General features: G+C 50.8%; 1 protein-coding gene across 5 annotated transcripts in view; it reads left to right on the forward strand.

Moving 5' to 3' along the window:
• Positions 1 to 12,741, forward strand: part of nxn (nucleoredoxin) — a 286,408-nt gene that overhangs the window by 160,155 nt on the left and 113,512 nt on the right. Inside the window, exon 1 of one of the 5 annotated variants that reach the window (XM_085964785.1) lies at positions 762 to 832. The exons of the other annotated variants lie outside the window; for them this stretch is intronic. Within the exon in view, the coding sequence (XP_085820911.1) occupies positions 806 to 832 (27 nt within the window). The 5' untranslated portion in view covers positions 762 to 805. Of the gene's footprint in view, positions 1 to 761; positions 833 to 12,741 lie in introns of those variants that run through there. 5 annotated transcript variants of the gene reach the window in all.

A 12,741-nucleotide genomic window follows, 5' to 3' on the forward strand; every position in this document is an offset into this window, starting at 1 on the left:
TGCACGGGATGCCACACAAACAACGATGAGGCGAATAACCAGTGCACAGGTTTTCGTTGGGCTCTTTGTATCCAAGTACCTGCTCGAAGTGCAAGCTAGCGACCGAAATGTTGTGTAGAAATTGCCCCGGAGACCGAACGTGGCCAGTGCTCCCCCAGGTCACCGCAGGGCAATGTCCGCACAAAATGTCCTCCCCTGTACGGCTTCTGGCCAGCTTTCCTTAAAACTAGAATACAATAAGGAAAGGAGAGCTGAGAGACACCAGTCATGGGCAGATTAGAACAGTGTGGGGTGGGGTGACAAGGGAAGGGTTAAAATTAGAATAGGTTAGGATGGGGTTTACAGGGAAGGGTTAAAATTAGAATAATTCAGGATGGGGTAACAGAAAAGGGTTAAAATTAGAATAATTCAGGATGGGGTAACAGAAAAGGGTTAAAATTAGAATAGTTCAGGATGGGGTAACAGGAAAGGGTTAAAATTAGAATATTTGCGGATGGGGTTTACAGGGAAGAGTTAAAATTAAAATAGTTGAGGATTGGGTTTGCAGGAAAGGGTTAAAATTAGAATAGTTCAGGATGGGGTAACAGGAAAGGGTTAAAATTAGGACAGTGTGGGATGGGGCAGGTTAACCATTTGTTAATAATGAATCCTGACCTGTAAAGTAAATGACTGACAGCAAAATCTGCTGCAGGCTCCGGTTACGTTTGGCATTTGGGAACTGACGGCTAATTTTGAGGAGTCAGGTAGCCAGTCGCATTATGCTATTATTGCTGCGCACCGCACCTACCGACCCTTGGGGAATTGAATGACTTCAGGAGCTTTCCTTTACAAGGTTTTACTGCTGCTAATCAGTTGCGCGAGTATACATTTTTCGACTTGTCGAGATGTTTTTCATTTGCCTGTGCTGGGGGGATGGATTTGATTTCTGCGTTCTGCATCAGTGCTGCCAGGTCATGTACAGTGTGGGAAAGATCACAAATAACTTGCGTCAGGGTCCATGTGGGACCATATGGTGCGTGTCACATAAACTCACAAGGTCCTCGCTCTTAGTGGTGACATGTTATAGAGATCCTCTGAGGAAGGATGTTCTTGCCATGGAGTGAGTGCAGCAAAGATTCACCAGACTGATACCTGGGATGGCAGGAATGACGTATGAGGAGAGATTGGGTCGATTAGGCTTATATTCGCTAGAGTTTAGAAGAATGAGCGGTTATCTCATTGAAACTTATAAAATTCTAACAGGACTAGACAGACTAGATGCAGGAAGGATGTTCCCGATGGCGGGGGAGTCCAGAACCAGGGGTCACAGTCTAAGGATAAAGGGTAAGCCATTTAGGACAGAGATGAGGAGGAATTTCCTCACCCAGAGAGTGGTGAGCCTGTGGAATTCTCTATCACACAAGGCAGTTGAGGCCAATTCATTAAATATATTCAAGAAGGAGTTGGATATATTTCTTAAGGCTAAAGGGATCAAGGGATATGGGGAGAAGGCAGGGACCGGGTACTGAATTTGGATGATCAGCCATGATCTCATTGAATGGCAGAGTGGGCTCGAGGGGCCGAATGGCTGACTCCTGCTTCTATCTTCTATATTTCTATCCGCAAGAACACTCATTGGGCAAATGAGCTTTCAGAACTGAACAGGAAGGTCGCAGGTTCAATCCCAGTTTTTGCCTTGGTTCCCAAGCCTGAATCCCCTCCCGCTCTCCCTCCCCCCTTGTGTTGGTAACAGGCTCGGATTTGAGGTCCCCGGGAGGGAGGGGGTTAAACAGCCGGCTGACGCCCGCTGGTCCGGCTTATAAGTAAAGAGTGGGCATTTTGGGTGAGGAACCGAAAAGCTGCCAGCTTGAGCCGCCATCGCCTTGAGGAGAGCGGGGAGATATGGAAGAGGGGCGTGCTGGAATCCTGCCCCCCGTCCTCCCGTTAACACCGGTGCGCTGGAGAATCTGTTTCAACGTACATCATATGTTGTCTGCTGAAGTCTTTTTCACTCGTTTGCCAATCATGTAATTGTTTCCAGAGGTTTTTTTTCTTGGTTGCTGAATTGCCACGTTTAAGTGAAACACGTACCTGATCCTTCCACGCTCTGAAATTCCCTCCCTAATCCTCTCTGCCTCCCTCTCCTCCTTTTAAGACACTCCTTAAAACCGACCTCTTCGACCAAGCTTTTGACCATCTGCCCTAATATCTCCTTCTTTGGCTGGGTGTCAATTTTTCATCTGATTACGTTCTGGGGTGAAGTTCCTTGGGATGTTTACTACATTATAGGCGCTGTATAAATGCAACTTGTTGTTGTTGCAGATGAAATTTGCCTTGTCGTGGAGCGGATGGATTCTCGGCACCGCCTTGCCTTGAAGTCCTGCTCCTACCACGCTGACTGACTACGGGAAATGTGGAGCTGCGGGCAGCTTCCTCCACTTAGGATGCCACCCAAGGTAGCGTCGACGAGGAAGGCCACCCGGCCCGTCCTTGCTCGTCCATCAGACAAACCAACGGTTCACTCCCGCCACCACCCCCAGCTGTTTCTAAAGCTGCTTTCATGTTGATCTTTGGTCACTGGCTTCCAGAATGTGGATCGGGCACAGCCTGCAGTCACTTTAATATAAACCTGATGGAACTTCTTTAGACCTGTGGCCCGGAAGGCCTGTGTTGTTTTTTTCGATACTGGATCTTTCTCATTGAAACGTATAAAATTCTGAGGGGGATTGACAGGGTAGATGCTGAGAGGTTGTTTCCCCTGGCTGGGGAGCCTAGAACTAGGGGGCACAGTCTCGGAATAAGGGGTCGGCCATCTAGGACTGAGATGAGGAGAAATTTCTTCACTCAGAGGGTGGTGAATCTTTGGAATTCCCCAGAGGGCTGTGGAGGCTCAGTCGTTGAGTATATTCAAGGCTGAGATTGATAGATTTTTGGACTCTCGGTGAATCAAGGGATATGGGGATCAGGTGGGAAAGTGGAGTTGAGGTCGAAGATCAGCCATGATCTTATTGAATGGTGGAGCAGGCTCGAGGGGCCGAATGGCCGACTCCTGCTCCTATTATGTCCTTACTGCTTGCTGCCGGTCTTTCTGGGACCAGGAAACACTCTGCTCCAGCAGTACTTTGGTGTGTTGTCATGACTGCACTACACCACATGACCAAAATGCCTTGGGCAGAAACGGCTTGACTACAACAGCAGCTGGCTTTACATAGAAACATAGAAGATAGGAGCAGGAGTCGGCCATTCGGCCCCTCGAGCCTGTTCCGCCATTTAATGAGATCATGGCTGATCATCCAAATTCAGTACCCTGTCCCTGCTTTCTCCCCATATCCCTTGATCCCTTTAGCCTTAAGAAATATATCCAACTCCTTCTTGAATATATTTAATGAATTGGCCTCAACTGCCTTGTATGGTAGAGAATTCCACAGGTTCACCACTCTCTGGGTGAAGAAATTCCTCCTCATCTCAGTCCTAAATGGCTTACCCCTTATCCTTAGACTGTGGCCCCTGGTTCTGGACTCCCCCGCCATCGGGAACATCCTTCCTGCATCTAGTCTGTCTAGTTCTGTTAGAATTGTATAAGTTTCAATGAGATCCCCTCTCATTCTTCTAAACTCTAGCGAATATAAGCCTAATCGACCCAATCTCTCCTCATACGTCATTCCTGCCATCCCAGGTATCAGTCTGGTGAATCTTCGCTGCACTCTCTCCATGGCAAGAACATCCTTCCTCAGATAAGGTGACCAAAACTGCACGCAATACTCAAGGTGTGGTCTCACCAAGGCCCTGTACAACTGCAGCAAGACATCCTTGTTCCTGTACTCAAACCCTCTCGCTATGAAGGCCAACATACCATTTGCCTTCTTAACCGCCTGCTGCACCTGCATGCTTACCTTCAGCGACTGGTGCACAAGGACACCCAGGTCTCGTTGACACTTTCCCTTTTCATCAATCTAATACCGTTCAGATAATAATCTGTCTTCCTGTTTTTGCCACTGAAGTGGATAACCTCGCATTTATCCACGTTATTGCATCTGCCATGCATCTGCCCAATCACCCAGCCTGTCCAAATCATACTGGAGTTTCTCGGCATCCTCCTCACAGCACACACGCCCACCCAGCTTTGTGTCGTCTGCAAACTTGGAGATATTACATCTAGTTCCCTCATCTAGATCATTTATATACGAGAAGGCCGAACTCTACGCTCTAACAGTAAACGCGGGAGATCAGCTCAGGTAGACGCTGCTGTTTTCGTATTTTCTCTCTTTCCTTGGAGAACAAGGATTCGTGGGCGGATCAACGGTCTTGACCGGCCACGCCGTGAACACGGCCGCAACCTTTCTTTATACCAGATGATTGGGGTGGTTAGTCTTATATACGGTGGGAGGGTTTAATGGGCTCCCACAGCCCATACAATGAGGGTGGGGGGGAGGGGAGTGTCAGCCACACCCACTGGATGTCAACCCAGTATTCCGAGCCGGAGCTCCGGTCTCCACTCACCGGGATTATCTGGAGCGGGCTTCGAACCCTGCACCTTCCGACTCAAAGGTGGGAATGCTACCAAAGGCTGGCTCCACAGCGCAGTTAGTTCAGTCTCCCAATGTCTAGACTGCAGTCGAATGCCCACTCCAGGGACTTGAGCACATAAATCTCGGCTGACACTCCACTGCAGTGCTGAGGGAGTGCTGCACTGTCAGAGGTGCCGTCTTTTGGATGAGACGTTAAACCGAGGCCCCGTCTGCCCTCTCGGGTGAACGTAAAAGATCCCATGGCCACTATTTGGAAGAAGAGCAGGGGAGTTATCCCTGGTGTCCTGGCCAATATTTATCCCTCAACCAACATAACAAAAACAAACATTAGCTGGTCATTACCACATTGCTGTTTGTGGGACCTTGCTGTGCGCAAATTGGCTGCCGCGTTTCCCACATTACAACAGTGACTACAGTTCAAAAGTACTTCATTGGCTGTAAAGCGCTTTGAGACGTCCGGTGGTCGTGAAAGGCACTATATAAATGTAAGTCCGACATGATTCTGAGGCCCTTGCCTCCACTACCCAACCTATCCCCCCATGTTGGTCACTCTTTGTGAAGAATTCTCTTGATGTCACTCCGATTTATGCCTCTTAAAGCCCCAGTAACAAAGGGCAACTGACTCGTCCAACCAAGTATGCAGATATGCCTTCACATAGTTGTTCAGATTGTTTGACAGTTTGATGAGTTACAGTTTCATTTTTAACTGTTTGTCACAGAGGCAAATAAGGATACGAGCAGGCATTGAAACTCGAGGAAATCTTTGTGTAAAAGGGGTTCAGTGTAATTATATCCTGTCTGTATTTTGGGCATGTTTGCTTCTGTAGCTGAGGACCTGCTGTTGTGACACTGGTAAATGGAATTACTTAATGTAACATGTAAATGTGGCAAATGCATCGTTCCAAGTCCCTGTGGGTCTGAGCCGAGGGATTTAACAAGCTGACAGCTGCCATTTGCAGGCTGACATTAATAAATATGCAATTCTGCTTTTGGCAGTGATCACTGCGAGGAGTCCTGGCATCTGCTGTTAAAGGACAATGCCGCCTTAATTCTAATCCTCATGGGCCAGATTTGGAATAAAAGGGGCACAAGGTCAAAGGTTAAAGGGGTGGGAAGTCAGGAACACGTGCAACTCTTAATATGGATGGTTATCAGCATATTCTCTCACTCTTGTTAGATCCATGATTCTGAGAGTATGATGTTTTTCAATAACCACACGGATGCTGTAACTTAACAATCAACAGGTATTTACTGGAGTAGGGTAGTCTCAAGACTGGGGGTATAGAGGCATGCTCAAGGCTTATATACAGGTGTGGTCACTGCCGGTACTACAGTATACAGGAGCTGTAAAAGTAGTTCTCTCTTAAAGGTACATACACTACAATTCCTCCCCTTTTTAGATTAGCAGTACCCATAATATTCAAATAACAATTAACACTTTAACATGTACATTAAACAACAATAGTCCATTTATAGATTCAGTCTTTGGGGCGGCTTCCTGATCCTTTCGGGATAGCGCCTTTCCTGAGGTTCTTGTTCTTGGTGCGGAGGCGATTCTGGCCCCTTTTCGTCGGTTAGTTCATCGGTTTCCACTGCTACTGGTTCTGAGGTAGATGCTACCGGTATGTCGGGTTCATCCCCAGGTACTCGAGACATGGGGTTGACTCGTTGCTGTGATGCTAAGATCTGATCGACGTGGCGTCTCACAATGTTCTCCCCGACATCCACTGTGTACATTAATGGCCCCTGCCTTGTGCATATCGTTCCGGGTTGCCATTTCTCTGTTCGGTAGTCACGGGCCAAGACTGGTTGTCCTACATTGAAGCTCCTTGTCGGCTTCTCATTGATGTGCTGGAATTGTTTATCCTCAACATTTCTTCGCACATTTGGTCTGAGCAAATCCAGACGAGATCTCAACCTTCGGTTAAAGAACATCATGGCCGGGGTCTGGTTGGTGACTGCATGTGTCGCATTTCTGTAGGCTAATAGGAAATTGTCCACCTTATGCTGTAGTGGAATTTCATCGTTGCACATGGCCTTTATCGCCTTTTTAAAGGTTTGTACAAACCTCTCGGCCAATCCATTTGTGGCTGGATGATACGGGGCGGATGTGTAATGCCTGACCCCATTCCTTCTCATAAATTTCCGAAACTCTTCGGACACAAACTGTGGTCCATTATCAGAGCAAATCTGCTCTGGCAAGCCGCTCCTGGCAAATATGGTCCGTAGGACTGCAATCGCTTTCTCTGTAGTGGTTGAGGACATTTTTATCACCTCAGGCCATTTCGAGTGAGCATCCACTGCTATTAAGAACATTGAGTCCATGAATGGACCAGCAAAATCAAGGTGCACCCGTTGCCATTGAGAGGTGGGCCACTCCCATGGGTGTAGAGGGGCATGTGGTGGTGCATTTTGGACCTTCTGGCATCCTGAGCAGCTCTTGGTTAGGTCCTCGATTTGTTGATCGATCCCCGGCCACCACACATAAGCCCGAGCAAGGCTTTTCATTTTCACCCCTCCCAGATGACCTTTATGAAGCTCATTTAGCACTCTCTCCCTTAACTTGGGTGGAATCACCACTCGGGATCCACACATCACTGTCCCCTGGCATACTGACAGCTGTTCTCTTCTGGATGAGAATGCTGGCAACAGTGAGTCGCCATGTGTTGGCCATCCCCTCACCGTCAAATCATATACCCGAGACAGTGTCGGATCATTGCGGGTCTCCTCTATATCCGCGTTCGTTACTGGCAATCGTTCAATTATTGACGAATAAAATATCTCGATAGGGTCCACTGCTGGTGCTTCCTCCACAGTAGGCACTGGCAGGCGTGATAGCCCATCAGCGTTTCCATGCTGTTTCATGCCTTTATATTCTATTTCATATTGATTCGCCCCTAGAAACAGGGACCATCTTTGTAACCATTGTGCAGTCATCACTGGAACGCCCTTCTTAGGATTAAAGATGGAGACAAGTGGTTGGTGGTCAGTCAGCAAGGTGAACTTCTGCCCATGCAGATAGTGGTTGAATTTTTTTACTCCCCATACTAGGCTGAGTGCCTCCCTGTCAATCTGGGCGTAGTTGCGCTCGGCTGAGGTTAGTGACCGAGACGCAAAGGCTACTGGCCTCTCCCACCCGTCTGGGAATTTGTGCGACAGCACCGCTCCAATACCATAGGGTGATGCATCACATGCCAAACGAATTGGTAGTGCTGGGTTGAAATGGGCCAACACCTCTTTTGATGTGATCAATTCTTTACACTTCTGGAAAGCTCGTCTACGTTCGTCATTCCACTTCCATGGTACCCCTGTTTGCAGTAGGGTGTTCAGTGGGTGTAATACCGTGGACAAATTTGGTAAGAACTTATGGTAGTAGTTTATCAGCCCGAGGAACGACCTCAGTTGTGACACATTTTCCGGTGCTGGAGCCTTGACTACTGCCTCAATCTTTTCAGGGGACTTATGTGATATACCTATCAATTCATTCCATGAAAAGCGACGAGTTAAGATAGTAACTATAGGCTTTTATTGGCTAAATAACAGAGCCCACCCTCGTGGGTGATCGGTTCCAGCAAGGAAGAATACTAGCCAAGCAATCACCTTTATACCTGGGCAAGCAGGCGGAGCCATGGGCGGAGTCAGCTGAGGTATGCCTAGGTATAACAGTGTGCGAGGCAAGAGGTAACCTTGTGTAGGTGATAACAACAGTGTAACAATAACAGTGGTTTACCACATTCACCCCTTGTTTAAAATTGAGTCCGGCGGGGTGAAGTGCACTACTAGTTCGTGTATGTCAGTCTATCAGGAGGCCTCGTAAGCCTTTCTGACCGGCGCGGCGGTGGTGCCGTATCCGATGTTAATGCTGGTGTCTGCGTGGTCGACGAAGGCCCCTGAGGTTCTGGCATGCCGCCTACAGGAGCTGGATTTGGGGGAGTGGTGGGGTATAACGGTGGTGTCTCAGGGGTGCCCGAGGGTGCGAGGTCTCGCAAGGAGACTGTGTCCTCCCGCCCGTCTGGGTATTCCACATAGGCATACTGGGGGTTGGCGTGCAGGAGGTTCACCCTCTCGACCAGGGGGTCCGTTTTATGGGTCCTCACGTGCTTCCGCAGCAGGACGGGCCCCGGAGAAGTCAGCCATGTTGGTAGCGAGGTTCCCGTAGTCGACTTCCTGGGGAAAACGAACATTTGCTCATGAGGGGTGGCATTAATGGCAGTACAAAGCAGTGACCGGATGGAATGGAGCGCTGCCGGAAGGACTTCCTGCCAGCGAGAGGTTGGGAGGCCCTTAGACTTTAGGGCTAAGAGGACGGCCTTCCAAACTGTCGCGTTCTCTCTTTCCACCTGGCCGTTCCCCCGGGGGTTGTAGCTGGTGGTCCTGCTCACAGCGATACCTCTCGCGAGCAGGAACTGGCGAAGTTCCTCGCTCATGAAGGATGAGCCCCGGTCGCTATGTATATAGTTCGGGAACCCGAACAAGGCGAAGAGGTCGTTCAGGCATTTGATGACCGTGGTACTGGTCATGTCTGGGCAGGGGATGGCAAAGGGGAAACGGGAGTACTCGTCAATAATGTTGAGGAAGTACACATTACGGTCAGAGGACGGGAGGGGCCCCTTAAAATCGATGCTCAAGCGCTCGAAGGGGTGGGTGGCCTTGATCAGGCTTGCTCTGTCCGGCCTATAGAAATGCGGTTTGCATTCGGCACAGACTTGGCAGTTCCTGGTCATGGTCCTGACCTCCTCGATGGAGTAGGGCAGGTTGCGGGCCTTAATGAAGTGGTAAAGTCTAGTGACCCCGGGGTGGCAGAGGTCGTTGTGGAGGGTCCGCAGTCTATCAACTTGCGCGTTGGCGCATGTACCTCGTGACAGAGCATCTGGGGGCTCGTTGAGTTTACCCGGCCGGTACAAGATATCGTACTCGTAGGTGGAGAGCTCGATTCTCCACCTCAAGATCTTGTCGTTCTTGATTTTGCCCCTCAGCTTGTTATTAAACATAAAAGCAACCGAACGCTGGCCGGTGAGGAGGGTAAATCGTTTGCCTGCCAGGTAATGCCTCCAGCGTCGTACTGCTTCCACAATCGCCTGGGCCTCCTTCTCGACAGAAGAGTGTCGGATCTCAGGGCCCTGGAGGGTCCTTGAGAAGAAGGCCACAGGTCTCCCCGCCTGGTTAAGGGTTGCAGCTAGGGCGAAGTCGGATGCGTCGCTCTCCACTTGGAAAGGGATGGACTCATCCACTGCGAGCATTGTGGCCTTCGCAATGTCTCCTTTTATGAGGGAGAAGGCTGCGCATGCTTCTTCTGTCAGGGGGAAGGAGGTGGACTTCATGAGGGGTCTGGCTTTGTCCGCATAATTGGGCACCCATTGGGCATAGTAAGCGAAGAGCCCCAGGGTTCTCTTCAGTGCCTTTTGACAGTGGGGAAGGGGAAGCTCCATGAGGGGGCGCATTCTTTCGGGGTCGGGGCCGATGACTCGGTTCTCTACTACGCAGCCGAGGATGGCAAGGCGCGAGGTGTTAAATATACATTTCTCCTTATTGTAAGTGAGATTCAGCCGTTGGGCCGTACGGAGGAATTTCTCCAGATTAACGTCATGGTCCTGCTGGTCGCGGCCGCAGATGGTGACGTTATCTAGATAAGGAAACGTGGCCTGCAGCGCGTTCTGGTCAACCATCCGGTCCATCTCCCTTTGGAAGACCGAAACCCCGTTGGTGACGCCGAAGGGAACCCTAAGGAAGTGGTAGAGGCGGCCATTCGCCTCGAAGGCGGTATACTGGCGGTCCTCAGGGCGGATAGGGAGTTGGTGATAGGCCGACTTAAGGTCGATGGTGGAGAATACCCGGTACTGTGCAATCTGGTTGACCATGTCAGATATGCGGGGAAGGGGATATGCGTCCAGCTGGGTGTACCGGTTTATGGTTTGGCTGTAGTCGATGACCAGGCGGTTTTTATTGCCGGTCTTAACGACTACGACCTGGGCACGCCAGGGGCTGGTGCTCCCCTCGATGATGCCCTCCTTCAGGAGATGCTGCACCTCAGAGCTAATGAAAGCTCTGTCCCCGGCGCTGTACCGCCTGCTCTTGGTAGCGATGGGTTTACAGTCGCGAGTGAGGTTAGCGAACAAGGAGGGGGGCGGGACTTTGAGAGTGGAGAGGCCGCGGGTGGTATGCGGCGGGCGGTTTAAAAACTGCTGGTTGTAAACTGTGAGTGGAGGGAGGGGTCCACCGTATGCCAAAGTGACACTTTGGAGGTGGCATTGGAAATCCAGCCCTAGTAGGACGACAGCGCAGAGCTGGGGCAGGATGAGAAGTTTAAAGTTTTTATATTCCGTGCCCCTAACCGACAGGGTCACCACACAGTATCCGCTGACGTCTGTTGAATGGGACTTCGACGCCATCGAGATCCGATGGTGCGTTGGCCGGACAGTGAGGGAGTAGCAGCGCACTGTGTCTGGGTGAATAAAACTCTCTGTGCTCCCGCTGTCGAACAAGCAGGTCGTGGCGCGGCCGTTTACCTCGATGTCCATCATGGACCTGGACAGATGATGCGGGAGAGCTTGGTCCAGCGTGACGGAGGCCAGTGTATGGCTGAGTGTGCTGCTGTCATCGGCAGGTGAGGCGGTGGTCGGGTCTGGAGACAACATGGCGGCTGAGTGCGGCGAACAAAATGGCGGAGAAGATGGCCGCCCCCACGACTCACATGAGGCACTGCTGACGTCTGTGGCCTTGATCAAAGATGGCCACCCCCACGACTCACATGAGGCACTGCTGGCGTCTGTGGCCTTGATCAAAGATGGCCACCCCCACAACTCACATGAGGCACTGCTGGCGTCTGTGGCCTTGATCAAAGATGGCCACCCCCACAACTCACATGAGGCACTGCTGGCATCTGTGGCTTTCCCTCTGCAGGCGTTCGCGAAGTGGCCTTTTTTTCTGCAGCCGGAGCAGGTCGCATTCCTTGCAGGGCAGCGCGCCCTTTGATGTCTCGCCTGGCCACAGAAATAGCAGTTGGCGGCCCGATCGCGGGGCTCCGCTGCCGCAGCAGGTCCCGGGGGTGGCGGTCCCGATCGATTCCGGGACACCGACGCCGTAGTAGGTCCCAGGAGCGGCGGTGCGAGGGGTATTGCAGCCGGAGTCGGGCCCGAGTCCCACGGTCGCGCAGCACTGTACCCGGAGTACGCCTCGAGGTCCCGATGGGCCACTTCCAGGGAGCGAGCGAGGGCTGTAGCTGCTTTCAAGTCGAGGTCCTTTGATTCAAGCAGTCTTTGCCGTGAGTAGTCGGACCGAAGGCCTTTCACGAAGGCATCATGGATATTTCCTTCAGCATGTTGTGCAGCCGATACAGCTTTAAAGTCACAGTCCCTGCCGAGTGTTTGTAGCGCCCGTAAAAATTCATCTACAGACTCTCCTGGCTGTTGCGAGCGGGATCTTAGGAGATGTCTGGCATACATTGAATTTACTGGGCTCCGGTACTGCTCTTTTAGCAGGTCGAGGGCCTCCTTGTATGTAGTAAGGTCCCGGATGAGTGCAAATACTTTAGGGCTCACCTGGGCGGTCAGAACTCTTAGCTTGTCAGCTTCCGATGGCACGCCGGAGGCTACCAGGTAGGATTCAAAGCAGCTCAGCCAGTGGTCGAAGTCGAGGGCTGAATTCGCTGCCTGTGGATTTAGATCCAGGTACAGCGGTCGGAGGGCTCGCAGCCAAATCGGCTGCTGGGGCTGGTCAGTCATTTCAAAATTTAGCCAATAAAATTGATATATCTATCAATTCATTCCATGAAAAGCGACGAGTTAAGATAGTAACTATAGGCTTTTATTGGCTAAATAACAGAGCCCACCCTCGTGGGTGATCGGTTCCAGCAAGGAAGAATACTAGCCAAGCAATCACCTTTATACCTGGGCAAGCAGGCGGAGCCATGGGCGGAGTCAGCTGAGGTATGCCTAGGTATAACAGTGTGCGAGGCAAGAGGTAACCTTGTGTAGGTGATAACAACAGTGTAACAATAACAGTGGTTTACCACATTATGTAACCCCTCTTCATCGATGACGTGGCCACAATACGAGATCTGCTTCTGGAAAAACTCGCACTTGTGGCGATTAGCTCGTAGCCCATATTCCTTTAATCTGGTGAGCACCTTCTCCAAGTTGGCGAGGTGATCACTGTCATTTTCGCCCGTGACCAGGATGTCGTCCAAATAACACTGGGTCCCTGGAATCCCTTGCAGGACTTGATCCATCGCCCT

This window comes from Somniosus microcephalus, chromosome 22, assembly GCF_052327205.1.
Source record: "Somniosus microcephalus isolate GS21.2 chromosome 22, FLI_Smic_1.0, whole genome shotgun sequence".
NCBI lineage: Eukaryota > Metazoa > Chordata > Chondrichthyes > Squaliformes > Somniosidae > Somniosus > Somniosus microcephalus.